At 37.0% G+C, this 27,985-nt stretch overlaps 1 protein-coding gene across 1 annotated transcript in view; it reads left to right on the forward strand.

Moving 5' to 3' along the window:
* The window catches only part of WIPF1 (WAS/WASL interacting protein family member 1), an 89,784-nt gene that overhangs the window by 43,864 nt on the left and 17,935 nt on the right, over positions 1-27,985 (forward strand). Inside the window, exons 2-3 of the mRNA XM_044666494.1 lie at positions 19,135-19,222; positions 24,423-24,552. Of these exons, the coding sequence (XP_044522429.1) occupies positions 19,172-19,222; positions 24,423-24,552 (181 nt within the window). The 5' untranslated portion in view covers positions 19,135-19,171. The remainder of the gene's footprint in view (positions 1-19,134; positions 19,223-24,422; positions 24,553-27,985) is intronic.

Consider the following 27,985-nt stretch of genomic DNA (forward strand, 5'->3'; position numbering starts at 1 on the left):
GTCTCTCCTTGATGATATATAAATCACAATTAGCCTATTTGTGAATTCTCTAAATGTAGTTTAATCTATAACCTGACTTAGTTTGCCTATATTTTCTGAATTAAAACTCCTATTAACTCAGTGACCCATTCTTTTACACAGTCATTCAGAGTTGGGGATGCCTAACTCAGCCTGCAACTTTGAATTCCCTAATATTTGTCACAAACCCTACCTGTGTAAGTTGTAAAGTACTAGGTGATACACTTTCTTTTGTTGATGTGAACCTATCAGAATGGTCTTTATCCCATTAAGAAAGCTTTGTTTGTATCTCAATATAAGCTGGCTACATCTTTAGACCTTGCTAATCCCCAGTGATCAGCCCTTCCATGTGTTGCTACCTTGATATACTTTTTTTTTAAAACCCTTAACTTCTGTATAGTGGCTCCTTGGTGGAAGAGTGGTAAGGGTGGAAAATGGGGGTCAAGTGACTTGCCCAGGGTCACACAGCTGGGAAGTGTCTCTTTTTAATTTTCTGTGACCCGAGTTTTGTCTCAATCAGGATAAAAGTTCACAAAAAAGAGTTTTCTTTTCAACATTTGATGAAATTTGTATCCTTAGATGATTGAGATTATGACTATGTTTAATTGTTTGCTTAAGTTCAGTGATATTGAGGAAGCATTGGGATGATAGATTTGTCTTTTCTTTAATTTTTATGATCTAACAGATTGCAATATCTAAAAGGATTATTTTTCTGTCAATCTGATATAATTTTGCTAGGAGGGCTTGCTAGACTCTAATTGGTGTTCAGGTTTTTCTGACTTCTGGATCTTGCTTGACTATGCATATCTGTTACAAGGAATTTCATTTTTGCTTTTGTTTTCTAGTTGGGGAGAGTAACATGGAGAAAAATAGATTTTTGTACATGTGAAAAATACCCTACTTATTTGAAGAAATGAGGAACAGTTCATATAATGTCAGACTCTTTCAGTATTTTGGTTGGTTTTGCCAACCAACAAAAAGATAAAAATCTTTTATCCCCCTCTATTTAAATCTTTAGTATAAGAAGTGTTTGTAGTGGAGGAGAATGAAAAGAAACAAGAGAAGGAAGGAAACAAATATTAATTAACTAACTATTAAGTGTTAGACACTCTGCTAAGCATTTTACAACAACCATGGGAGATTGGTGCCATTATTACAGTAATGAAAAGTGAAGCAGGCAGAGGTTAAGTGACATGTTCAGGCTCACAAAACTAGCAAATATCTATGGCAGAATTTGAACCGAATTCTTCCTGACTCCAGGATTAGCAATTTATTCACTGTACCACCTAGGAGCATGTTAGGAAATGTAGATGATATAAAACCAAAATAAATCAATAAAATTTATCTTATACCAAAGAAAAGAACATGTAGAAAACTATTTCTTTTAGATTTGGGGAAACAAAAATACTTGTAGCTAAGTGGCATAATAGAAAAAGTACTGAGTTTGGAGTCAAGAAGACCTGACTTCAAATGCTACCCTAGATGTTTACTAGCTATGTGACTGGGCAAGCACTTAATCTCTCTCAAACTGTTTCCTTATCTCTAAAATGGGAACCTCACAAGATTATTAGAGGATCCATGAGATGATGCATGTAATATACTTTGCAAACCTTAAAGGACTATATAAATTTGAGCTATCGTTATTATTATTATTAGTAGTAGTAGTAGTGGTAGAAATAGTAGTATGAAAGGACAACCAAAGAGATACCTCAGGAGTGGAGTGAATGCAAATATATTTGACAGACATTCATAGCCCACTCTGCACAGATAAGCTAAGTATTTAGATGCAAACAAGTAAAATGTATGGTTCCTTCTCTCAAGGAACCTATATAAATTCTGAGCAATAGTTTCCTATAATTTCTTAAAACATGATATTCAGATTTTAAAATTTTCATCATGTTCATCTCCATCTCCTTCCACCATGTCTAGGTCAATGATACTTATATTATTTATTCAGACTTTATCTTTGAGGCCAATTATATATGTGTGATTTTAGATATCCTTATTAATTTTGCTACCTTTTGAATTAATGCTTATAGTTCTTGTTGCATCACTGAATTGTTTTAGTTCTGCCTTCTCCATTTTCATCAATCAATAAGTATTGTTAAGTACTTTCTTTGTGCTGGACACTGTGGTATGTGCAGGTGACTTGTTTTCCTACTTGAAAGAAGACCAAAATGACATCACTATGTTGGGGTCAATGTACAATGTGTACAATGTACAATGTACAATATGGCTGTCCAATAAGAGTTCAGGACAGGTCAGGCACAAATAGCCATATAGTATTTCTTTTTTTTTTAAAGTTCAATTAATTAATTAATTAAAATATTTTTCCATGGTTACATGATTCATGTTCTTTCCCTCCCCTCCTCCAACCCCCTTCCCATAGCCAATGCACAATTCCACTGGGTTTTACATGTGTCATGATCAAGATCTATTTCCATATTATTAATATTTGCATTATGGTGATAGTTTAGAGTCTACATCTCCAATCATATTCCCATTGACCCATGTGATCAAGCAATTGTTTTTCTTCTGTGTTTCTACTCCCACAGTTCTTTCTCTGGTTGTGGATAGTGTTCTTTCTCATAAGTCCTTCAGAATTGTCCTGAATCATTGCATTGCTGCTGGTACAGAAGTCCATTACATTTGATTTTACCATAGTATATCAGTCTCTGTGTACAATGTTCTCCTGGATCTGCTCCTTTCACTGTGCATCAGTTTCTGGAAGTCATTCCAGTTCACATGGAATTCCTCCAGTTCTTTCTTCCTTTAAGCACAATAGTATTCCATCACCAGCAGATACCATAATTTGTTCAGCCATTCCTCATTCAAAGGACATTTTCTTATTGTCCAATTTTTTGCCACCACAAAGAGTGCAGCTGTAAATATTTTTGTACAAGTCTTTTCCTTATTATCTCTTTGGTGTGTAATCCAAGCTGTGCTTTGGCTGGATCAAAAGGCAGATAGTCTTTTAAAGCCCTTTGAGCATAGTTCCAAATTGCCATTCAAAATGGTTGGATCAGTTCCCAACTCTACCAGCAATGCATTATTTCCCCAATTTTGCCACTTCCCCTCCAACATTCATTACTCTCCCTTGTTGTCATTTTAGACAATCTGCTAGGTATGAGGTGATACCTCAGAGTTGTTTTGATTTGCATATCTCTAATTATTAGAGATTTAGAACACTTTCTCATGTGCTTATTGATAGTTTTGATTACTTTATGTGAAAATTGCCTATTCATATTCCTTGCCCATTTTTTGATTTAGGGATGGCTTGATTTTTTTTGTACAACTGATTTAGCTCCTTGTATATTTAAGTGATTAGACCTTTATCTGAGTTTTTTGTCATAAAGAATTTTTCCCAATTTGTAGCTTCCCTTCTAATTTTGGGTGCATTGGTTTTGTCTGTACAAAAACTTTTTAGTTTAATATAGTCAAAATGATTTATTTTATATTTTGTGATTTTTTTTCTAACTCTTACTTAGTTTTAAAATCTTTCCCTTCCCATAGATCTGACAAGTATACTATTCTGTGCTCACCCAATTTACCTATAGTTTCCTTCTTTATATTCAAGTCATTCACCCATTCTGAGTTTATCTTAGTATAGGGTGTGAGATGTTGATCTAGACCCAATATCTCCCGTACTGTTTTCCAATTTTCCTAGCAGTTTTTGTCAACTAGTGTTTTTTTGTCCCTAAAGCTGGGTTCTTTGGGTTTATCGAAGACTGTCTTACTGAAGTTGCTTACCCCTAGGTTATTCCACTGATCCTCCCTTCAGTTTCTTCACCAGTACCATATTGTTTTAATGACTACTGCTTTATAAATGGTACTGCTAGGTCACTTACCTTCATATTTTTTTTCATTATTTCTCTTGATATTCTTAGTCTTTTGTTCTTTCAAATGAACTTTGTTATATAGTTTTTTTCTAATTCAGTGAAAAAGCTTTTGTTAGTTTGATAGGCATAGCACTAAATAAGTAGATTAATTTGGGTAGGATGCTCATTTTTATTATGTTAGCTCATCCTATCCATGAGCACTCAACGTTTTTCCAATTGTTTAGATCTAGTTTTAATTGTGTGGAAAGGGTTTCATAGTTGTGTTCATATAATTCCTGTGTTTGTCTTGGCAGACAGATTCCTAAGTATTTTTTTATTTTCTAGGGTGATTTTAAATGGAATTTCTCTTTCTAACTCTTCCTACTACGATGTGTTGGAAATATATAGAAATGCTTATGATTTATGTGTGTTTATTTTTTATCCTGAAAATTTGTTAAAGTTGTTTATTATTTCCACTAACTTTTTAGTTGATTCGCTAGGATTTTTTAAGTAGAACATCATATCATCTGCAAAGAGTGATAGCTTGGTCCCTCCATTGCCTATTTCAATACCTTCATTTGCTTTTTCTTCTCTAATTGCTACTGCAAGTGTTTCCAGTACAATGTTAAATAATAGAGGTGACAATGGACATCCTTGTTTCACTCATTGTCTTATTAGGAAGGCTTCTAATTTATCCCCATTGTAGATGATGCTTTTTGATGGTTTAAGATATATACTGTTTATTATTTTTAGGAAAGGACCTTCTATTCCTATATTTTCTAGTGTTTTCAGTAGGAATGGGTGTTGTGTTTTTTCAAAAGCTTTTTTAGCATCTATTGAGATAATTATATGGTTTTTGTTGGTTTGCTTGTTAATATGGTCAATTATGTGAATGGTTTTCCTAATGTTGAACTATCCTTGCATTCCTGGTAGAAATCCCACCTGATCATAATGAATAACACTCGTGAACATTTGCTGGAGTCTTTTTGCTAGTATTCTATTTAAGATTTTTGCATCTATGTTCATTAGGGAGATTGGTCTGTAGTTTTCTTTCTCTGTTTTTGATCTACCTGGCTTTGGGATCAGTATCATATTTGTGTCATAAAAGCAGTTTGGTAGAACTTCTTCTTTGCTTATTGTGTGAAATAGTTTGTATAGTATTGGAATTACTTGTTCTTTGAAGGTTTGATAAATTTACTTGTGAATCCATCTAGTCCTGGGTATTTTTTCTTAGGGAGTTCTTTGATGAGTTGTTCAATTTCTTTTTCTCTTATGGGATTATTTAGGTATTTATTTCTTCTGCTGTTAATCTAGGCAATTTATATTTTTTAAATATTCATCCATCTCACCTAAGTTGCTATATTTATTGGCATACAATTGGGCAAAATAGTTTTTTAATGATTGCCTTGATTTCCTTTTCATTAGAGATGAGGTCTCCCTTTTCATCTTTGATACTGAAGATTTGGTTTTCTTCTTTCCTTTTTAAAATTGGATTTATGAGTACTTTGTCAGTTTTGTTTATTTTTTTCAAAGTACAAGCTTCTAGTCGTATTTGTTAATTCAATAGTTCTTTTACTTTTACTTTTATTGATTTCTCCTTTAATTTTTATAATCTCTAATTTAGTTTTTAACTGGGGATTTTTAATTTGTTACCTTTCTAGTTTTTTGATTTACATGTCCAGTTCATTTATCTTTACCTTCTCTAATTTGGTATTATATGCACTCAATGATATAAATTTCCCCCTGAGTACTGCTTTCACTGCGTCTCACAGATTTTGATAGGATGTCTCATCATTGTCATTCTCTTCAGTGAAATTATGAATTGTTTCTATGATTTGTTATTTAATTAACTAATTGTAGAGAACCATATTATTTAATTTCCAATTAGTTTTTGATTTGCCTGTCCATGTGCCCTTACTGATTATTATTTTTATTGCATTATGATCTTAAAAGGTTACATTTATTATTTCTGCTCTTTTAAATTTGTTTGCTATATTTCTATGCCCTATTACATGGTGAATCTTTGTGAATGTACCATGTGCAGCTGAAAAGAAGGTGTATTCCTTTTTGTCCCTATTTCTTTTTCTCCACATATCTATTAAATCTATTTTTTCTAGGATTTCATTCACCTCTCTTACCTCTTTCTTATTTATTTTTTAGTTTGATTTATCTAGATCTGAAAGAGGAATATTTAGATATCCCACTAGTATGTTTTTACTATCTATTTCTTCCTTGAGCTCTGCCAGATTCTCCTTTAGAAATCTGGATGTTATACCATTTGGTGAGTACATGTTGAGTACTGTTATTTCCTCATCATCTATACTGCCTTTTATCAGGATATAATTACCTTCCCTGTCTCTTTCAATCAGATCTATTTTTACTTTGGCTTCATCAGAAATCATGATTGCCATTCCTGCCTTCTTTTTCTCAGTTAAAGCCCCAAAGATTTTACTCCAGCCATTGACCTTAACCCTATGTGTGTCCAACTGCCTCATGTGTGTTTCTTGTAGACAAAATATGGTAGGATTTTGTTTTCTAATCGACTCTGCTATTTGCTTCTGTTTTATGAGCAAGTTTATCCAATTCACATTCAGGGTTATAATTAGCAGCTGTGTGTTCCCTAACATTGTGGTATCCTCTCCTAGTTCTACCTCTTCTTCTTACACTATTTCCTTTTAAAGCAGTGGTTTGTTTTAAATCAGTCCCCCTTGTCCTCTCCCTTGGTTTACTATCCTTTACACCCCCTTCCTTCCCCTCTTATTGTTTTTAAAGGCCTATTGAGTTCCCTCCCTGCTATCTTCCCCTCCCTTTATGAACTCCCCACCCCAAAGCCCCCCTTAGTTTAGCGCTTCTGACTTTATCTCTAGGGTTAGATAAAATTTGATATCCCAATGGATCTAGCCACTCTTTCCTATCAAGATTAATTCTGCTGAGAGTAAGGTTTAAGTATTATGAAATACTTAATGCTTTCTTTCTCTCCTTCTTATAATAGTATTCATCCCCTCCCCTTCCCATGCCCTCTTTGTGTGGTATAGATTATCCTATTTTTCTTATTCCTTCAAGTTACTCTTGGTGCCATCTTCTATCCCACCCTCTCTCCCCCAGTTATTGCCCCATATCATCTTAGACCATTTAGTACTCCAACGTCTCCTTATCAGTAATTCTTCTAATTACTATAATAGTTAGTACAATTATTTAAAATTACACATAATATTTCTCCATATAGGAATACAAACAATTTCATCTTACTGAAGGCAATTTGAAAACCTTGAAGAAGGCAATTTAAAGATATGTTTTTTTTCTTTCCCCTCTCTTTCTTATTTACCTTTTCATGTTTCTCTTGGTTTTTGTGGTTGGATATCAAACTTTCCATTTAGTCCTGGTCTTTTCTGTGCAAATCCTTGGAAATCTTCTATCTTGTTGAATGCCCATACTTTCCCCTGGAAGTATAGAGTCTCTTTTGATGGGTAGGTTTTCCTTGGTTGTAGACCCAATTCTCTTGCCTTTCTGAATATCATGTTCTAAGCCTTCTGGTCTTGTAGTGTGGAGGCTGCCAGATCCTGTGTAATCCTGATTGGTGTTCCTTGATATGTGAATTGTTTCTTTCTGGCTTCTTGTAATATTTTCTCCTGTACTTGGAAGCTTTTGAATTTGGCTATTACATTCCTGGGGGTTGTCTTCTGAGGAGTTAGTGTAGAGGGTCAATGGACATTGGGAAGATTTTTTGATAATTTCTTGTAGCATGGTATCTAAATTTCTATTTGTCTCTGATTTTCTCAAGTTGTCTCTTCTAGACATGTTTTCTTGATCTATTATCTCCTTATTGAGATATTTCATTTTTCTTTCTATTTTGTCAGTCTTTTGACTTTGCTTTATTAATACTTACTGTCTTGTGAGATCATTGGCTTCTACTTGCCCAATTCTTGCCTTTAAAGACTGGTTTTCAGCTATAATCTTTCGGTTTTCCTTTTCAATCTGGTCTTTCTGGCTCTTTGAGGATTCCAGCTGGGCATTTCCAGTCTTTAATTTGCTTATCATTTCATTTGATTTCTGAACCTCACTTTACAATTGTGAAATTCTGCTTTTTAAACTGGTATTTTCTTGCTGGATCTCTTCCATCTTTCTCATAATATCAGATTTGAACTCTTCAACTCTTTGAACTCTTGTGACCAATTTTCATTTTTTTGGGAACGTTTGGATGTCTTTAGTTGTTTGTCCTCCTCTGTTTTCTGGTTTTTATCTATGGGAGTTATCAAGTGTTAGAGCTTTTTTCTTGGTCTTTTTTGTGTTTATTTCTTTTTTTAGGTAGGGAGGAAGGGAGGAAGGAAGGGAGAAAAAGAGGAAGGAAGGAAGGAAGAAAAGAAGTAAGTAAGTAAGGGATTAAGACTATGGATATGAAACAATGCATATGCTGCAAGACTTGGTAGATATATTACTTATTTTTGCTATGTTGTACTTTTTTCTTTCTTTTTTGTTTATTCTTTGTTACAACGGAGAGCTTGGTAAGAAGGGAAGAGACATATTTAAAAATTGAGGTGATATAAAAAAGAAAGATAAAAAATTAGGACCATGAAATAAACTAAAATGAAGAGTTTAATTTTCAATTTACATGGCCTGGAAGTTAGTTGCAATTAATTTTTAGAGGCTAATTTAATAATTCTGTTCTTAGGGCAAGTGTCTTGTTTTCAAAAATAAACCTGAATTAGGTGTTTTGTTTTGCTTACCTGTCAATTAAAAGAAAAAAATGTTAAAGAAAAAGCAGTAGAATGAAAGTTTGGAAGCCTGAATTCAAGTCCCAATTCATCTACTGGGTGACCTTGAACTAACTCCCTTCACTCTAGAGACATGTAGGGGAGTGGAAAGAGCTCTGGCTCTCGAATCAGATCTTATTAGTTGTGTTACCCTGGGCAAGTCATTTAACTTCTCTGGGCATCAGTCTCTTCAATTGTAAAATGAAAGAATTGGACTTGATGGTCTCTATGGACTGTCAGCTCTAAATCTATGATAATAATAACTAGCACTTACATAGAACTTTAAGGTTTGCAAAACACTATACAAATAATCTCATTTTATCCTCCCAACAGCCCTGAGAGGAAGGTGCTATTACTCATAAAAGCCACTCTTTAATCAAGGGAAAGGGGGAACAGGGCTGATTAGGCCTCTAAACAGAGCTGTGCCTTATGCGGAGTGAACTCTGCTTGCTCTGCTCCATGACCCCCTGGGAGTGCCACCATGCTAGATGACCACTCCCTTTGTGTTTATTTCTTGGGCCTTGCTTAGCATCATTATGCTTTCTCAGCCAGAAGTTGGAGTAAGGCAAGCTGACTCTCTTTGTATAGAGCTAAGGAGCAGTTTTTTTTATTATTTATTTTTTTAAACCTATAACTTCTGTATATTGGCTCCTAGGTGGAAGAGTGGTAAGGGTGGGCAATGGGGGTCAAGTGACTTGCCCAGGATCACACAGCTGGGAAGTGTCTGAGGCCGGCTTTGAACCAAGGACCTCCCTTCTCTAGGCCTGACTCTCAATCTGCTGAGCTACCCAGCTTCCCCCATAAGGAGCAGTTTTTGCCTGAGGCTACTTTGTGACTCTCCTGGCTTCCACTGTCTGCTAGGCCTCTGCTGTCCTTGGTCCCTCTCAGACTCACTCCTGTGCCCAAGGTCTGTGCTCCTCAGCCTCCTGGGATCTCTGGTCTTGCTGTTTTCAGGGTCTATCCCCCATGGTCCTAGTTGGCTGCCCAGAGCCTGGAAACTGACCCATGCTTGCTCCCCACCTGAGGTTTTCCCCTGAGTCTCAGCTTGCTCAGCTACTTCTAATTTCCAGTGCCTCTCTCAGCACCACTCCAGTGCCCAAGGTCTGCACTCTTCAGCCTCCTGGGGTCTCAAGTCTTGCTGCTCCAAGGGGCAAGCTCCTAGTGGTCCTAGTTAGCTACCCAGTAGCTAGATTTTGCGCCCCAGCTCGCTCTTACTTTGGTGTGCAGCCTCTGACTCTGGTATTGTGGGTGCAGTGGGGGAGGGTTGATCAACTTGTATTTTGATGGGAGCTATTTCTCTCCCTTATAGCTTGGAAGTGCCCAAATCCCAGATTCCTTCAATACTGTGCCCTATTGTGGGGACCCTTCTTTTATCTGGAATTGTTTTTTTTGTCCTTTGGAGGTATGCTGTATGGGTTCACTGAGGAGAGTAAAGCACCCTGATTCTACTCTGCAGCCATCTTAACCGGGAAGTCCAGTCCCCATAGTTTTTAAAATGTTATCAAGAAAACAAAAAACTTTGATGAGGAAAATAAAAGCAAAGAAGCTCTTGGAATATAAAGTGTTCTACCATATTTTTTTTAACAAATCCCTGCTTTAGTCGTGTTTTATTTTATTTTATTTTATTTTATTTTTTAAACCCTTGTACTTTGGTGTATTGTCTCATAGGTGGAAGATTGGTAAGGGTGGGCAATGGGGGTCAAGTGACTTGCCCAGGGTCACACAGCTGGGAAGTGGCTGAGGCCGGGTTTGAACCTAGGACCTCCTGTCTCTATAATTATTTAATTATTTTAAGAGTTATATTTATTATTTTTATAATATAATTAATTAATTAATAGAAATTTAATTAAATAAAAATTTTTAAAAATTTTAACTTTAGAAATTAAGTAGTCCATATCATTCATTTTTAATGCTTTCATTTTTTTTTATGTTACCATTGTTTCCTCTAGTATCCCTCTACCTCACTCTTCCAAAGAAACATCCTGTATAACAAATGGTATTTTTAACAGCAAAAAAAAAGACCAGGAAAAAAATCAACATAATTGATCCCACTTTCTACAGAAAATCTTTCCTGATCCTTCTTAATTCTAGTGCCTTGCCCTCTATTGATTATTTTTAGTTTGTCCTTATATATCTTCCTTTCACTTAGCACAGTGACTGGCACATGGTAGGTAATTAATAAGTGTTATTGACTGACCAATAAACTAAAGATATATCCAACACTTGTGGACTTCCCTCTTCTGCCAAGGAAAAGAGTGTGTATGTGCAGTGAAGGAGGATGGGATGGGATAGAATCTTCTCATATCTCTTCTTCTATGCTTATTCTTTATTATTTGTCAACATTCTGTTTTGATTTTGGGAGTAGATGCTTAATCATTTGCATTGTTGTAGTCATGATGTATGTTGTTTTCTTGTTCAGTTTACTTCACTCTGTTTCAGTTTATGTAGAATTTTCCATACTTTTCTGTGTTAGTCCCATTCATCATTTCTTATAGCATAGTAATATTTCATTATGTTCATGTACCATAGTTTGTTTAGCCATTCCCCAATCAATGGGCATCTACTTTATTTCAATTCTTTGCTATCACAAAAAGTGCTGCTCTAACTATTTTGCTCAGTATGAGAATTTTCATCTTCTTATCAATGGCTTCCTTGGAGAAGAAGTCTAAAAATGGATCCCCGGCAAAGATTGTGAAAATTTTGTCATTTAATTAGACTAATTCTAAATTGTTTTCCAAAATGGTTGGATTCCAAAATGGTACTAATTCATAAAACCACCAACAATGCACCAGTGTGCCCATCTTCCCATAATCCTTCCAATATTGACTATTTCAATCTTTTGATATCTTTGAAGCCATTCATTTTATAGGTAAGGAAACAGGATCAAGGGGTTAAGCAATTTGCTCAGTGTCATCCAGAATGTAATGCCCAAGTCCTCTGACTCTAAATCCAGTACCTTTTTTATTTCATCACTATTTCTCTTGCCATGATAGTCAGCAATATTTTGGTCAATCGACAACTTGAATACTTAGTGTACTATCAATGAAGTATTCATGAAGAAATGAAACCACATGTGGGCATCAAAGGAATGACTGAACTCAGAAATGGTCCCTGTGTGCTGATAACTATCCTAGTTGCTAAAAAGGGAGGATTACAAAAGAAATTATAGTCATATCCCAATCCTATGAATTTTAAGAAAGTATACAAATTATTTTGTTGTACTAAAATATTATTATTCAAAATATTGCTCTGATAAGTGACCCATTGCCAACAGCATAGAAATCATAGCTGTGTGATTATAGGCAAATTACTTAACCTCTCTAGCCCTCAATCTCCACCTCTATCAGATGAAAGTATTGGTCTGACTAGATGATATCTAAGGTCTCTTAAATGACCAGAGACCTTAAGTATGAAAATTGACTTTTAAAGGTCACACAAGTATAGCAAGTGTCTAAGACAAGACTAAAACTTAGCAAATCAGATTCCAAAGCCATTGTTCCTTTTATCATATCTACTGATGCTATGATATGTTCAAGACAAGAAAGGAAAGCAAGAAATACAGTCAACCAAATAGTTTGTTTGGGCATGCATGAAATGTGTACCTGAGAATAACTAAATGATATTTATGAAGTGAAAAATCAGTAAGTACAAAAAAGTGTGCATAGATGTTGAGGGCAAAAGAGTAATCAGAATGAATTGAGTCAGTAAATTCTTTCTATAACTGGTAACTTCATGATGGGGTTCTGGGAATTTGTTAATGCTCTGTTATTTATAAGGATAGGAACTGCCACAACACTCAGGGTACCCCCAGAACCATCTGAAAATGTAATTGAGAAATAGTTAACAAAAGAAATTAAAATACAATAAAACATAACTAATACATTTTGAAGCTAAATCAGTATGCTGTACCAGAGATCTTTATGTACAGATGTGTGTCCCCAGTTTCTATTTAATTTTGACACCATCGTCATGGCATTTTATGCTAGAGCATAAAAGCTTAAGAGATCTAGGCTGAGATCACATAGCCATTATATGTCAGAGATAGAATTTGAACCCAGTATTTCTTGATTCTGAAGCTGGCTCCCTATTCACTACATCATAGCTGTCCCTATTTGAGTATTATGTTGTTGTTCAGTTGTTTTCAGGGATGGCCAACTCTTCAAGACCCTATTTGGGGTCTTCTTGACAAAGATATTGGAGTGACTTGCCATTTCCTTCTTTGACTTATTTTACAGATAAGGAAACTGAAGCACAAAAGGTTAAATGACTTGCCTAGGATCATACGACTAGTGTCTAAGGCCAGATTTGAACTCAGGAAGATGAGTCTTCCTGACTCCAGACCCAACACAGTCTAACCAACAGGTCATCTAGCTGTACCTTGAATTTTATAATATAGAACTATTTAATCCAGTGAATTTTATCCATGCAACTATTATATATTGCTCTGGAAATTTAACTTTTGAAGGTGGTTTAGACTTCCAATGTCAGAATAGGAACTTCACACAGGGCCCTGGGCACCAAGAATAAGATAGGGACCTAGTTACTTAGAACCAAAAGACAAAGCAGATGTCAATCACAAGTCTCAGGGCAAGAGCCCAGACACCTTAACTGGGATAGAGGGTCAACAGGATTGGCTCCTTTTAAACCCTTGAACTGTATAGATTCATGAGTCATTTTGGCTTTCTTTCCTATCCATTTAGACTGACTAAGAAACCTCTAGGCTTCACACATCAGGATTTTTTTTTAATTATTTGTAAATGATTCTCTCAACTCACCACCAAATCGTTAATATCTTTGTCAACCAGGTACTTGAAGACTTAAACCAATTCTTTTTTCAATGTCCTAGTGATATCTTGAAAGGCGAATCAGTTGGTGATTATTAAATTCAGGAATCACTATTTCCTCTGTGTTTAAAGAAGTACATGGGGAAAGTAATACATGTTTATTAAATGCCTATCATGTGCCAGGCAAACACTTTACAAATGTTTTCTTATTTGAAGCTCACAACTCTGTGAAGTAGAAACTATTATCCAATCCTATTTTATAGTTTGCAGAAGAAAGTGAGACAGAGGCAAAATGATCTGCTCAGATACCAAGCTAGCAAGTAATAGATCTTCCTGATGCTCTAACCACCACGCCACCTAGCTACCTCAGTTTATACTGTATTTCTCATAATTCTTTATGTGTACTGAATGTTTTTCAGAAGGACATACTTTTTTAATTCATAAAATTAAAGAAAAAGGTATAAAGATAAAATTACATTATTAATATAGTTTGCATTTGTGTGGAACACACTCATTTACAATGAGCTTTCTTGTATATTATCTCATGATTCTTACTCTACTGCCTTACAACTTGTGAAGTTAGCAGATGTGGAGTTGTTAACTCCATTTTATACATGAGGAATTGAAGACTCATAAGGGTTAAATTCTGATTTGCCCAAAATCACATGACTAGTAAATGGGGATGCCATGACTAAAACCCAAATCTACAGAATTCTAGTCCAATGCTCTTTACACCAAATTGTACTGGTATTCTGGCAGTAAATTTTAGTTTAACTTCCTATAATTATTAGAGATATTTCAACTTGGAAACTAGAAATGTAGTTTTTTTCTTTAAAAACTTTACCTTCCATCTTAGAACCAATACTGTGGATTGGTTCCAAGACAAAAGGGTGCGAGGGGTAGGCAATGGAAGTTAAACCCAGGGTCACAAAGCTAAGAAGTATCTGAGGTCTAATTTGAACCAATATGATCTTTAGAAGGCAATCCATACTGGAGGAGAAACTGAAAGATAAGAAAAATTGAATACCTAAATATGAAATAATTTTCTTCATCCTAATATACTGGTACTCCATGGTTTATCATTTCTCTAGGTGTAGTGCAGAATTTTCTTTCAATGTGTTCCAGATCTTCCTCTTTTTAGTTGAAGAGTAGACCAGACTATGAAACCAATAGTAATAATTGGAGGTTAAACTGTGGTGCTAAAGATAACATGCAAGAAGAGTTGAGAAAAGGAAAAGGCCAGTATGGAAATACATTGAATCATGCAGGAAGTGATGCTATATCTGACTGGCCTATAACCTCTTCATAGAGAAGGCATGGGAAAGTTCCTCCTTAGAATATCTTCTAATTTTTATTGTCTGTATCAGACATTTAGCATTTATCAAATATTAGCTCACAATGTTCATGTGAGTCAGTCATCTCTTACCTACTTGACTCCAAACTCTTTGAGATCAGAGACGTTTGCTTATATTTTTCTTGCCATCCATGATAGTATCTAATATAGAATCTTACCCATGGTACATGTTCAATAATGTTGAATATTAATTATCCTAAGATCATAGATTTATGAACAGAAGTAACTTCAGAAGTCATTGAGACCTATCCCTTTATTTTATAGACATGAAAAGTAAGCCCCGTATAAGTTAAGTAACTGACCTAAAGTTGTTTGGTTGTTGGTTGTTGCCCTTCATCTTCAAGGAGGACCAAAATTACATCACTGTGTGAAGATCAATTTATAGTGTGTCCAACTGTGGTTGATCTTTAGGCTCTACCACAGATTGGGCACAAATAGCCTGTATGAATATCAATGAACGCATCAATCTCATCATCCATGTGGACATCCCTGGAAAGTATATTGCCAAGGCAAATGAACTTATTTACAGCATTCAAAATTTCTCCATTTGCTCTAACCAATGGTTCCATGTGCGGTAGATGTGATTGATGCTAGTTGCTGGAGAACATCTGTTTTCTGTTTTCTTGGTGATAATTGTCAGATCAAAATTAACACAAGTGGCAGAAAATGGATCCATACTTTAGTGCAGCGATGGGCAAACTACAGCCCGAGGGCCAGATGTGACCCCCCCCAGAAATGTTCTATCCGGCAGCGTGACATCATTCCTAACCTGACGAATACAATGAGTAGGATAAAATACAATGAAACTTCGAAAGAGTTGCCTTAGAAACAGACTGACAGATGAGCATTCCCTTTCCTTTGGTCCCCTCTTTAAAAAGTTTGCCCATCACTGCTCTAGTGCATCTCATTTTCAGAGGCTACAATGAGTACAGAATCGTCTTCAGAAAGAAACACCAACTCTCCCTCCACTTTATTCTTAGCTTATAGTCTTTTCAAGTTAATTAATTTACCATCATTGTGGTAGTTGACTTTAGTGCCATTTTTGTCCTCATTAAAAGCATCAGACAACATTACTGAAAACATCATGTTAAAATGCAAGGGAGCAAACACACAGCCCTGCTTTATTCCATTGGTGACTGGGAAAGTGTGGGAGCATTATGTGTTATCCAGAATCTGTGTGGAACTGCCATACTATACTGATGAATTTCTCTGGGTAACCAGATTTTGCCATGATCTTCCATAAGTCTTCACAACAAACCGTATCAAAGGCTCAATTTGACAAACATTGTGTACAGAACTGTTTTGCCTCTCATATTTCTCCTGGAGTTGTAGGGTAGTAAACACTATATTGACCATTCCTCTGCCCTTTTTGAAGCTACACTGGTTCTTGGCTAGATAATCATATTCCAGGTAGATGATCAGCCTATTAAGGAGGATTCTGTCAAAGAATCTTGCTAGCAATGTTTAACAGAGAAATTTCCCTGTGATTGTCACTCAGTGACCTTTTTCCTTTTCCTTTATAGATGTAGACAATGGAGGCATCCTTTTTTTCCTGGGGGATAACCTCCTCTTGCCATATGATCCAGATTTCAGTAGCTTTTGCAAGAGCAGTGAACCTCCTGCCTTGTAAATCTCTGCTGGCATGGAATCAGCACCGGGCACTTTACCATACAAGAGGAGTTTAATGGCACTCAAAAATTCTCCTTTGGTTGGAAGTTTGCCTTTTTTAGCCAAGGGATGGAAGCGAGGGATTTACTTCAGCCTGAAGTATATGACCACTGGTTTCCACATTGATTGGTTACAGTCTGTTGAGAACCCTGTGGAATTGTTCATCCCATTTCTCCAGGATCAAGTTCTTATTAGTGATCAGTATGGCTCCATCAGCACTGAGTAGATGAGATGTACCATAGGTCTTTGGCCCATAAATAGCCTTTAGAGAATGGGTTGCCATTTCTTTCTCCAGCTCATTTTCAAAAATGAGTAAACTGAGCCAACCAAGGTTTTACCTAGTGTCCCACAACTAGTAAGTTTCTGAGGCCAGATATAAACTAAGGAAGATAAGTTGGCACTGCCTGGCTACCCCAAACAACAGTGACACAATCTAATTTGCTGACAGTTGTAAGGTATCAGCCAGCCGTCAGAGGACATTGGGTCTTAACAGTTATAGATTGGGTTCCTAAATAAAGACTGAACATTTCCAACCTTAGCTTTCATCTCCTTCTGTTCAAGGAAATCATTACTAACTGCAAGGGTTATTCTCAAGTCAAGACTTGGGATAGAAGTCATCAAGTCCTAGAAAGTAGAAAAAAAATTATAAGTGATTCAAAGAATTGCCTTCAGTGAAAAGTGTCAAGTGTCTCAAAAGTAAGCAAGTAAAAAGCTTAGACAACTTGATAAAGAATGTTTGGGGGGCAGCTGGGTAGCTCAGTGGAGTGAGAGTCAGGCCTAGAGACAGGAGGTCCTGGGTTCAAATCTGGCCTCAGCCACTTCCCAGCTGTGTGACCCTGGGCAAGTCACTTGACCCCCATTGCCCACCCTTACCACTCTTCCACCTATGAGACAATACACCGAAGTACAAGGGTTTAAAAAAAAAAAAAAGAATGTTTGTATAGTGGGTACAGTAGAGGAGGGAGAACAAGTCAGACAATTATATTGCCACCATTTTTGTCACTTGCACTCTTTTTACTTTCATTGTTTTTATTCTGTCTTTTTATTCAGAAACCAATCTTTTCCCTTTTAATACAAATTATTAATATTAGCTGCATTCTCACATTTGAGTTTTTTCTTTTTTTCACTTGATTTTAACATAGGTATAGCCACAATATCCTGACCCAACCAATATCATTTTTAAGTCTTGGTTTCCCCGTCCTACCCCAGGCTGAAAGTACAAGAGCTAGTTTTAGAATGGACTCCACTGTTAATCAGAATGAATGCTTTTGACCTGCTTCATTTCTGTCCTGAGTCAGTTCATTCTTTCTTGGACAATCTGGTATAGTACTCCCTCTGCCCCTCCTCCCCATCTCCCAGACTCTCACAATATTAACGCCAAACTTGGTGTACCTGCTCAATGTACTCAATCCGTGTAACCTGCTATAGCTCAAAATTCTTTTTTTATGTTTTTAATTTAATTTTATTTTTTTTAATAGTTTTCCATGGTTACATGATTCGTGTTCCCTCCCCTCTCCCAGAGTCAACAAGTAATTCCACTGTGTTATAAGTATATTATCACTCAAATTCTATTTCCTTATTATCCATTTTTGTAATAGAGTCATCTTTTAAAACCAACACTCCAAGTCATATACCCATATAACAAGTGATAGATCATGTTTTTCTTCTGAATTTCTACTCCCACAGTTCTTTCTCTAGATGTGGATAACATAGCAAAATTCTGGAGCTCAGGAGATCCTCCAGTCTCAGCTAGAATAGCTAGAATAACAGGCTTTCACTTCCATGACAACTCAATGACTCAACTCAAAACAACTCAATATTATTTCTCAAAAACTTCATGAATACTTAACCAAACCTGACCATAACACGTGAAACCGTATATGATTTTGCTTGGCCTGCTATGCAAATTCTTTGGATTATATACTTATGACACTTTGTCTCCTGTAATATTGTCTGGCCTAATAGGGAACTAATATACAATGTTTTGTGGAATCTGCCTATATATTAGATGGTTGAATTTCTTTCCAGGACAAATGCATTTCTGATTTTAAAATGAAAACCAGTGGGAAGAAAGAGGAGTGTTTAACAGAGAGCTGCTTTTCAATTAGAATGCGTCTCTTCAGTAAACAAAGGGTACCAGAATGACTTATGAGTTCATGCTAATCTCTTGATGAGTCCATACTGTGGCCAATGGCACTTGATTGGGAGAAGAGGTCAGGTGCGGCTGTGGAGCAGGGTGAAGTTCTGGTGGTTTCACAATAAATTCTTGCTCATGGGCCAAGGGCCAAGGGCCAAGGGCCAAGGTTCCATTCCACTCCACTGTGATTCCACTTGGAAACTAGTGGAACTAAGTGGTTGAAGGAGCTGGAAGAAGACTGGAGTCCTATCAAACAAATAAATTCAAATTCCATTGTTGAGGGCTTTGGGGCTTATTTTGTGACTTAGGAGAAAAAATATTTTAATTTTAGAATTTTTAAAAGTTGCCAAATTTTCCTTCTCTAATGAGGAGAGAAGTGGGAAAGTTAGAACTATCTAGGAATTTTAATGTAACAAATAACTTTTTAAAAATATATTTAATAGGAAAAAAGTTGGCGAAAGACTTCAACTTTGATTTTGTGGTGTCAGGAGGGGAAAAGGAAAAAAAAATTTAGGATATATTGCCACAAAAGAGCCTAACAAGTTTCTCTCTCTCTCTCTCTCTCTCTCTCTCTCTCTCTCTCTCTCTCTCTTGCTTTTTACAGGTTTAATAGTGATAATATTGAAACTTAATTTTCCAAGATGCCTGTTCCTCCCCCTCCAGCACCTCCACCACCACCAACATTTGCCCTGGTGAGTATCCCCTAGGGACTAGTTAGGAAAAAAAGATAAGTGTGTATTTGTTTTAAACATATTTACTCCTTCTGCTAAAATAAAACATGATAAGATTGACTCAGGTGCACAATATAAGCAAACCCCAAACCAATCTGGTACAATTAACATAGAACTTTTTTTTATAGTTTCCACTTGTTTCAGTTTTTCTGTAACTGTTTTAAGTCTTACATGAAGTCTGATTAGATCTCACTCTGCCCTTGTCAGCTATATTACCAAAATAAAGTTTCCAGAGGACACACTGTTCCAAGGGCTGGCTCTTCCCATCATTCATTGATATACTTTTTCCAGTTCTAATTGGTGGTAGGAGGCAGATAGAGGAACTGCCATTCATCTTGAGGCCAATCCTCAACGCTTGACCTATTTCCTTCTCAGAAATGAGATCAATTCCAGTTGAACTCAGTGGCACTGGTGTGACAAGGACTTATCTTTCACTGTCTTTTGCCCTAAACTCTCTTCAATTCAATTTAATTTAATAACCATTTATTGAGTGTTTATTTTGTGCAAGACTGCAAAATGTTGGGAATTCAAAAACAGAAAATCCCTGTCTTCAAAGGGCTTACATTCTATACTATGTAGTCTTCTTCCAGGTCCACTATAATCCTAAATTCGTGGGATCATAGATTTAGACTTAGGAAGTACCTCAAAGGCCATCTACTCTATCTCTCTTCTTTTAAAACACTTACCTTCGATCTACTGCATATTGGTTCCAAGGCAGAAGAATGGTATGGGCTAAGCAGTGGTGGTTAAATGACTTACCCCAGGCCACTAGGCAGTATCTGTGGCCAGATTTGAAAGGGCATCCTGTCTCCAGGTTTAGCTCTCTAATCCACCAAGCCACCTACCTGCCCCCCCCCATCTCCCTCATTTTATAGATTCATTGTCTCTGTGGAAACTGAAACCCAGGAGAGGTTAAGTCAGTTTCCCAAGATCACCCAACTAATAATCATAAGCAATCCACTTTGAACCCACATCCTCTGACTCCAGAGCTAGTGTACTCCCCACATTTTCCCCTCTGTTCTGTCCCTCATATTAGATTTATCCAAACATAAAAGAGTCAAAAGATTAGCAGTTCAAAGGTACCTTTTAGATCAGGTGATCTTCCAGCCCCTCCTAATTCAAGCCATCACATTCCTTTCATGGAGGAAAATCACTCATTTGCCCTGAACCATGCTTAATTAAATAGCAAAAGTAGGACCAGAACCTGGGTCATGTTACTGCCCTCCTGGTGGTATCTGCTTTGTTTGGTTTTTCCCATTCAGTCATTGAACCACATCCAACTTTTTGTGACCCCATGGACCATAGCAATCTATGGGGTTTTCTTGGTACATTATCACCACGTTAGATCAATTCTCCCTGTGAGTGCCTCTGAGATTCAGCTTTCTCTTTGGCCATACCCTAATCCAGTTCCATATCACTTTACTTCTAATGTAAGTCAAGAGGCTAATATTTCTCCTATATTTTCTTTAATTCCAATCCTTTATTCACACTGCCAACAGATTAGTGTCCCTGGAATAGGTTTTATCATGTCATTCCCCAGCTCATGATCTACCATTATGTTCCTTCTCACCATAATATCAAATCCAAGCTCAGCCTGGCATTCAAGGTTCCTCAATGAATACACTTTACATATAGAGTCTCTTCTTCTAGTCCTCACCAACGTAATCCTCTCCTCCTCCAATAAGACTAGTCCATTTTCAACACATACCCTATTCCTTCATTCTAATCTTGCCTTTACTCATTCTGTTTTGGCCTGAACCCCATTACTCATGGTTCAGAGACATTCTTGAATTTGAAATAGTTCCATAGTCACCCAATTATGCTTACAACTCAGGTCACTCTCTAAGATACAGTCTTTAAGAAAAAACAAAAAACCCTTACCTTCCATTTTAGAATTAACATTATGTATTGGTTCCAAGGCAGAAGAGCAGTAAGGGCTAGGCAATGGGGATTAAGTGACTTGCCCAGGGTCACACAGCTGGGAAGTGTCTGAGGTCACATTTGAACTCAAGACCTCCTGTCTCTAGTCCTGGTTCTCAATCCACTAAGCCACCCAGCTATTCCCCCCAAGATATATTGGCTCTGGCTACACATAGGGATCCTATGGATGCAGGTGATTAAGATGACCTTATGAAACACAGACAATCTACATTTCAGCTTCATGTCCATCAAAATAGCTGTTAATAACACACTGATCCCTTGTTTTGTTGGCCCTGTTGCTTTCTTTCTCTTTCTTTTTTCCAATACTTTGCCCCCTGTCACATCAGCAGCAAAAAATGATTCATTTGCTAAGCTAGAACCCTTCCTTTTCCACCATCCAGAACGAACTATTGCTAACTCCATCTCTGCTCTCCTATTTTGTTTTTAATTTTCTGTGTACATGATGTTTCCCTTCTCCCTAGCCACCACCACCTCAGAATGTAAGATCTTTCAGAGTGGGCACCATTTGGGGTTTTTGTCTCTGTATCTCCCGTGCCTAGCATAGTGCCCAGTGCAACATACTTGTTGAACAGTCAAAAATCAAACATCTCCTTACTATGCAAATGGTAAAACTGAATCTTAGTGGAGTGATTTGCCCAGAATCATACATACAGAGCCAATATTAGAATACACATTTCCTAATTCCCAGATCAGTGCTTTTTCCACTATACAGAGAAATTAAAGGATTATGTAATCTGGGAGTTAGCTAGCTACTGAATTGAGAGGATTCATTTTTCTCATTAACTCTGTACTGTTCGTTATTACCCAGTTGAGAGTAGAGGTCAGAAGAATTGAAATATAGGAGATCAAAGGAAAGATGGGCTGGCTCCATCCCCTAGTGAACAAATCTAAGAGTGACCTTCATAGTCATAAAATTTGCAAGGACTACCTCTTGGGTCCCAACATTACTATATCTAAGATCTATCACCTCAAGAATTGCCCCAAGACCAACCTGGAATAGCCAGACTATATCATCATCATCATCATCATCATCATCATCATCATCATCATCATCATCATTTCTGTATCACCTTAAAGTTTTCAAATTATCTCATGCTATTTCATTTTATCCCCCATGATAACTCTAGGAGGTAGGTGCTGTGAAGATGAAAATTAATATTCAATAACTAAGTATCATATTTTATAAATGTTTATTAATAATAATACTGACATAAAAAACTAGAGTGGAAAGGTGCTAAACTAACTTCAACCATGCTCATGAAGAAGAGAAGAGCTACAAAACTTATAAAACAATAATGTGACCATGCAAACATGGAGGCACAGGAGAGATTAAAGGGAATTTTAGAAAATACTAAGGGACGTCTGGGGGATGAAGTTCAAAGGTTCAAAATCTCCATTTATACAGTGCTATTAACCCCATTTTATAGAGGAAACTAAAGCTAAGAGAATGTACATGACTTGCCCAGGGTCACAAAGCTAGTAACCATTTGAGGCAGGATTCAAACTCAGGTCTTTGTGACTCCCAAGTCCAACATACCAGCCATTATGCCACCTGACTACTGTTAAGATTAAAATTCTCTGGAAACTGTATCTTAATTTATAATTATTTATTCAATAAATTTAAAAAGCAGGTGAAAGAAAGAAAAGGCACCAGGCACATGTGGCTGGCTGTTCCCTTTGCAAGCCTTGTCACCTAGCCACCAAACTTGCTGTGTGGTTTCCCTACAGACGCACCTCCTCACATTGTGACTCTAGGGCCAAAAAAGAGGTTCCCTTCATTTTCAAATTGAAACATATCTTTCCATGATGTCACTTTTTCTGAGTCCCTCTGATTTGGCAGGTTTTACCTCAGTCCAGATCAGAGGTCGGTCTGCAGGATGCTAGCAGTCATGTGGGACAAGAGTCAAGCATCTTTCAGGTGCCAAGGAGCCAGGAGGCTTCTGGTGTCCTCCCAGAGTGCATACATCCCCCTTATATATATAAACCTTAGGCCTTGTTTTTAATTCAACCAAAAGATGGGGTTGAATTACAACCTAAAAAAAACTCCCTTCAAAACCCCCACATTGGTCTTAGGGTACCAAAGGCTAATATTAAATTCTCACACTACCTTGGCAATCCTTGGACTGGACTTTAATGCTACCAGGTATTATTTTTTCCATATATAACTGGCAAACTCCACTAAAGACCTTGCCTACATGATTAGAAAATTAATAAGAAGAGGGGTCATTTCTTATTTAATCTTTTTATCTCCTCTAGTCATATGGGACCTGATGACAACAAGTTGTATGTCTACTTGAAAACTAGCCTAGATAAATTCAAAAGAGCTCAGGACCAGGTTGGCCACAGGGTGCCTAACGGCTTTTCCAAGTCCATTGAGTCTCAGAAACCATCTCAGGAGTCATATTGGGATTGGGATTTGGACCAATAGAGGACATATACACATCGATGAAATCCTGGAAGTCCTGAAGTCAATCAGTAAACATTTATTATGCAATTTGACAAGTACCACGCGGAGGACAATTTTGAAGCTTTACCCCCAGCAGCTACCATAATGCTATGCATGTTTGTTTTTTGCCTAGATTGGCATCTGTTTTACAATTTCTGACTTTGAAAGTTGCCAAGGAACCTTGCGTGATTTCCCCAAAGTCATTCAGCCAGTATGGTCAGAGATGGGACCTGAGCCTAGGTTATCTAGTCTCTGAGACCACCCCTTATCCACTGTGACATCCCACCTCTTGCTGAATGTATGCAGGCACTTAATACATGCTTATTTTAAGAATTGGATGGATAGATGTAGCAGTTCCTGAATCTGTCCTTTCAAGATCAAACCCTGGAGACCTCTTGCAAAGCTATCTCTACCTCAATAATAAAATTTCCCAATTTTAAAGTTCCCTTTTGTTCCTAGTCTGAAGCCAGCATCTCTGTCCATTATAATCCAACAGACAATGACATGAATTTTCAGAGTCTTCTTTCTGGAAGCAACTTGCCTGAACTAAAAATAAATGATATTTATTGCTATATCTACCCCTAGATAATCTCCATCTTCAAAAAAAAAAGAGCTACATTTGTATCATCGTCAAACTTCCTCAAAATTTATAACCTGTTACCAGCCAGGCTTCTTAATTAGGAGTTTCCTCTACCCCAGCTGCCCACACTGAATGTTGCAGTTCATGGTCTTAATTCTCCTGATAAATAGCAAGCTTACACGGTTATTTTTCAGGCAAACACAGAGAAGCCTTCCTTGAACAAATCGGAGCAGGCTGGGAGAAATGCTCTCCTTTCTGACATTAACAAAGGGAAAAAACTCAAGAAAACAGTCACCAATGACAGAAGTGCACCAATATTGGACAGTAAGTAGAAAAAAATATATTTTAAGGCATGATGAATGGTTTATGATCTAATAATCACATCCAAACAATTCTATTAATGCCAGCTGCAGTGCTGGCAGATGGAAGTACTCTATTACTCATTGGGTGCCAGGGTCCTCATGGCTTTCTTCCCTGAATACTGCAGGAAGCTGGTATAATCATTCTTTGTCCCAAGCACACAGGGACTCCTTTCTGAGGAGGTCAAAGTACTTTCTAAATCTTAACTCATTGCTCTTCATGCCCCAAGTCAGGACCAAGGAGCCATCATATTCTCTTTTAGAAATCGAGATGATGGAGCCCATGATGCACTGGTTATTTTATCCAGTGAAAAGTCTATAAAGCCAGCCAGGAAATCCTGATGTTTTCTTTCTCCTGCCCTGGCATACTTAACCAGGCACTGCTACTCAGTAGCATGATCCTTGGATGGAATCTAGTACTAATGCGTGGCTGGCCTTCAGGATTGTTGGTGCACACCACCAGACCTGTCTTCTCTACCAGTCAGAAATATTGGAGCTATAACTTTATCTTACATAACCTTTATGGATTCTAGTTAGGCTGGGGTTGTACTTCTTACAAGGTCCTAAAAAGGCTTTGGGGACATAAGACTGACTGAAGTGGGCAGGAAAACCAAGAGTAGGAGGAAAATTTGTAGATGTCTTGCCTGCCAGATGGGTAAGAAGGTAGAAATGTCAGCAGAAGGGGGAGAGCATTGGTTAAAGGGCAGAAGAGTTGAGGAGAGAAGGAACTTGGAGAAGAGGAAACTGATGGAGGTTTTTTGACTACTGCTCCTCGGCTAAGCAATTGTCATTGAGCAAGAGCACATTCTCCACCCCTCAAAAGGGAAATACAGGGTTTTTCAACTTTTGATTTGAAACTATTTAACCTCTAATCCCAATAACGCCCTCCTGAGAAAATGTCACTCATGACAAAGAATTCTGTCCTCCTCTGGAGAAAGAACTATTAGAGGCAAAGCATACTATTTTTCACTTTAGTTTATTTGTGTTTTTATTTGAGAGGTTTGGTCAACAGTGGCCAGTATGAAAGTATGTTTTGCATAATCATACATGTATAATAACCCAGGTCAAATTGCTTACCATCCTCAGGATGGAGGAGGGAAGGGAGTAAGGGAGACAATCTAAATCTTACAATTTAAGAAAATGTACACTGAAAATTGTTATTAAGTGAAATTGAGAAAAATAAAACATAAAAAAGAAAATAAGTCAGTTAGAACCTGATAATTTTCTTTTCTACTGAGGCCTATAAATTTGTTTTTTTTTAATATTTTAATAATTTTTACAATATGATTGGTTTTCTTTGTAATCTTGTGTATTTATAAACATTCAGAAAAAGAGTCCATAGGTTTTAACCTGATTTGCCAAAGGGATCTAATATGACGAAGGAAAAAAGCTAAGAATCCTTGTTCTAGAAGAATAAAGTGATGGATTCATTGAATAGAGCTAGGGGAAATTCTTGGAGATTTCCTGGTCTGATTCCCTGATTTTATAAAAAGCAGGGGCCCAGGTTCAGATTTCTCCTACACAGGATTGATTGTTACTACTTTTGTTGTTCAGTTGTTTCAGTGATGTCTGGCTTTAGAGTTTTCTTGACAAAGATACTGGAATAGTTTGCCATTTTCTTCTCCAGCTCATTTTACAGATGAGAAAACTGAGACAAACAGGGTTGAGTGATTTGCCCATGTTCACAGAACTAGCAGATGTCTAAGGCTGGCTTTGAACTCATGTCTTCCTGACTCTAAGCCTCATGCCCTATCTACTGTGCCACCTAGCTGCCTGTTACATCGGATTACATAAATGACTGATGACAGAGCTGGGGTTAGCACTCAACATGCTTAATTCCCAATCTAATATTTTACCTATTGTATCATGTTATCTATTTGCCTACCTGTGCTATTTCATATAAAAGGAACCAAAATACTAAAGGGCCAGAAGCTAGAATATTTCTAGAAGATCTTTGCCTTTAAAGGAAGGGTTTTCTGGGTAAATTAATAATAATAATATGTAAAACCCAGTTGAATTGCTTGCCAATTCCAGGAGGGGGGAGTGAAAAGAGGAGGAAGGCGATGTAAATTATGTAATTTTGGAAAATGCATATAAATTTGTTATTGGAATAAAATAAAGATAAAAATAAAAAATAAAAAGATAACATGCTGTCCATTAAAAATAATAATGATGATGATAGCAGCAGCAGCAACCAAAAAAATTTATATATTTAAAACTAACATTTTTATGCTTTAAGGTTTATGAAGCACTTTACATTTTTATCTCATTTGATAGTCACAATAACCCTACAAAATAAGGACTATTATTTTCTCATTTTATGATGAGAAATCTAAGAGCCACCAAGGTTAGGTGATCTGCCAGAATCATATAGCTAAGTGTCTGAGGCAGAATTAGAATTCAAGACTTTCTGTCTCTGAGTCCAGCACTCTCTCCATTGAGAATGAAACTTTGTGGCCAGGTCCAGTGGACCCAAATTTCTTCTGGCTGCCCCAAAGGGGAGGAAAAAGATGATCAAAAGTCAAGCTTATCCTGTAAAACTATACCAGTAGTATAAATAAGTATGCTGTTGTATAAAATTGTGGGAAATGTACTAATTCTTTGAAAACCAAGGGAAATGTATTATTGGAAATAGCAGGGAAATAGCATTTTCAAATGCATGTTCAGTATCTCTGACATTGTGCATAACATACTTTCAATATCAGGCAACTTGTTAATTTTTAAATTCTGGGATTTTTGCAAATATGTTACATAGTTCTGCAAATAGCAAGAAATCTATTGTTGCTAGATTCTCAGCTCTTGGTGACATGGACAAAATTCAGTCTCTTATTTTTCTAGGAACCTCATTACAACAGCTTTCTCAATGGCAGCAACAGTAACCTAAAGAACTGGGAGGAAGAAGGGTTGGCAAACTTCTCTGTTAGGAGGATAGGCTGGATATAGTTCAAGGAATAGATTAAATCACTGAAGAGGAGATGCAAACTCATATACATGTTGAGGGAGCCCCAAAATGGATCAGAATCTAAATCTGCCTCTGATGTCGGGGCTCCTAGGTGGCACAGTGGATAGAGTACTGGATGTTGAAGTCAGGAAGCCTTCTTGAGTTAAATCCAGCCTCAGACACTTACTAGTTGGGTGACCCTAGGCAGGGCACTTAACCACATTTGCCTCATTTTCCTCTTTTGTAAAATGAGCTGGATAAGGAAATGGCAAACCACTCTAGTATCTCTGCCAAGAAAATCCCAAATGGTATCATGAGGAGTTGGACAAGACCGAAAAACAACTGAATAAGAACCAGTGATGAATCCCTGAATCCTCCCTAGAAGTAATACAAGAATCATAAAAAGCTGGGAGGGGGAAAGATTGGATCTCTGAGTCCAGCTCCCTCATTTTCTGAT

Source organism: Gracilinanus agilis, chromosome 3 (assembly GCF_016433145.1).
Source record: "Gracilinanus agilis isolate LMUSP501 chromosome 3, AgileGrace, whole genome shotgun sequence".
In the NCBI taxonomy this organism is placed as follows: domain Eukaryota; kingdom Metazoa; phylum Chordata; class Mammalia; order Didelphimorphia; family Didelphidae; genus Gracilinanus; species Gracilinanus agilis.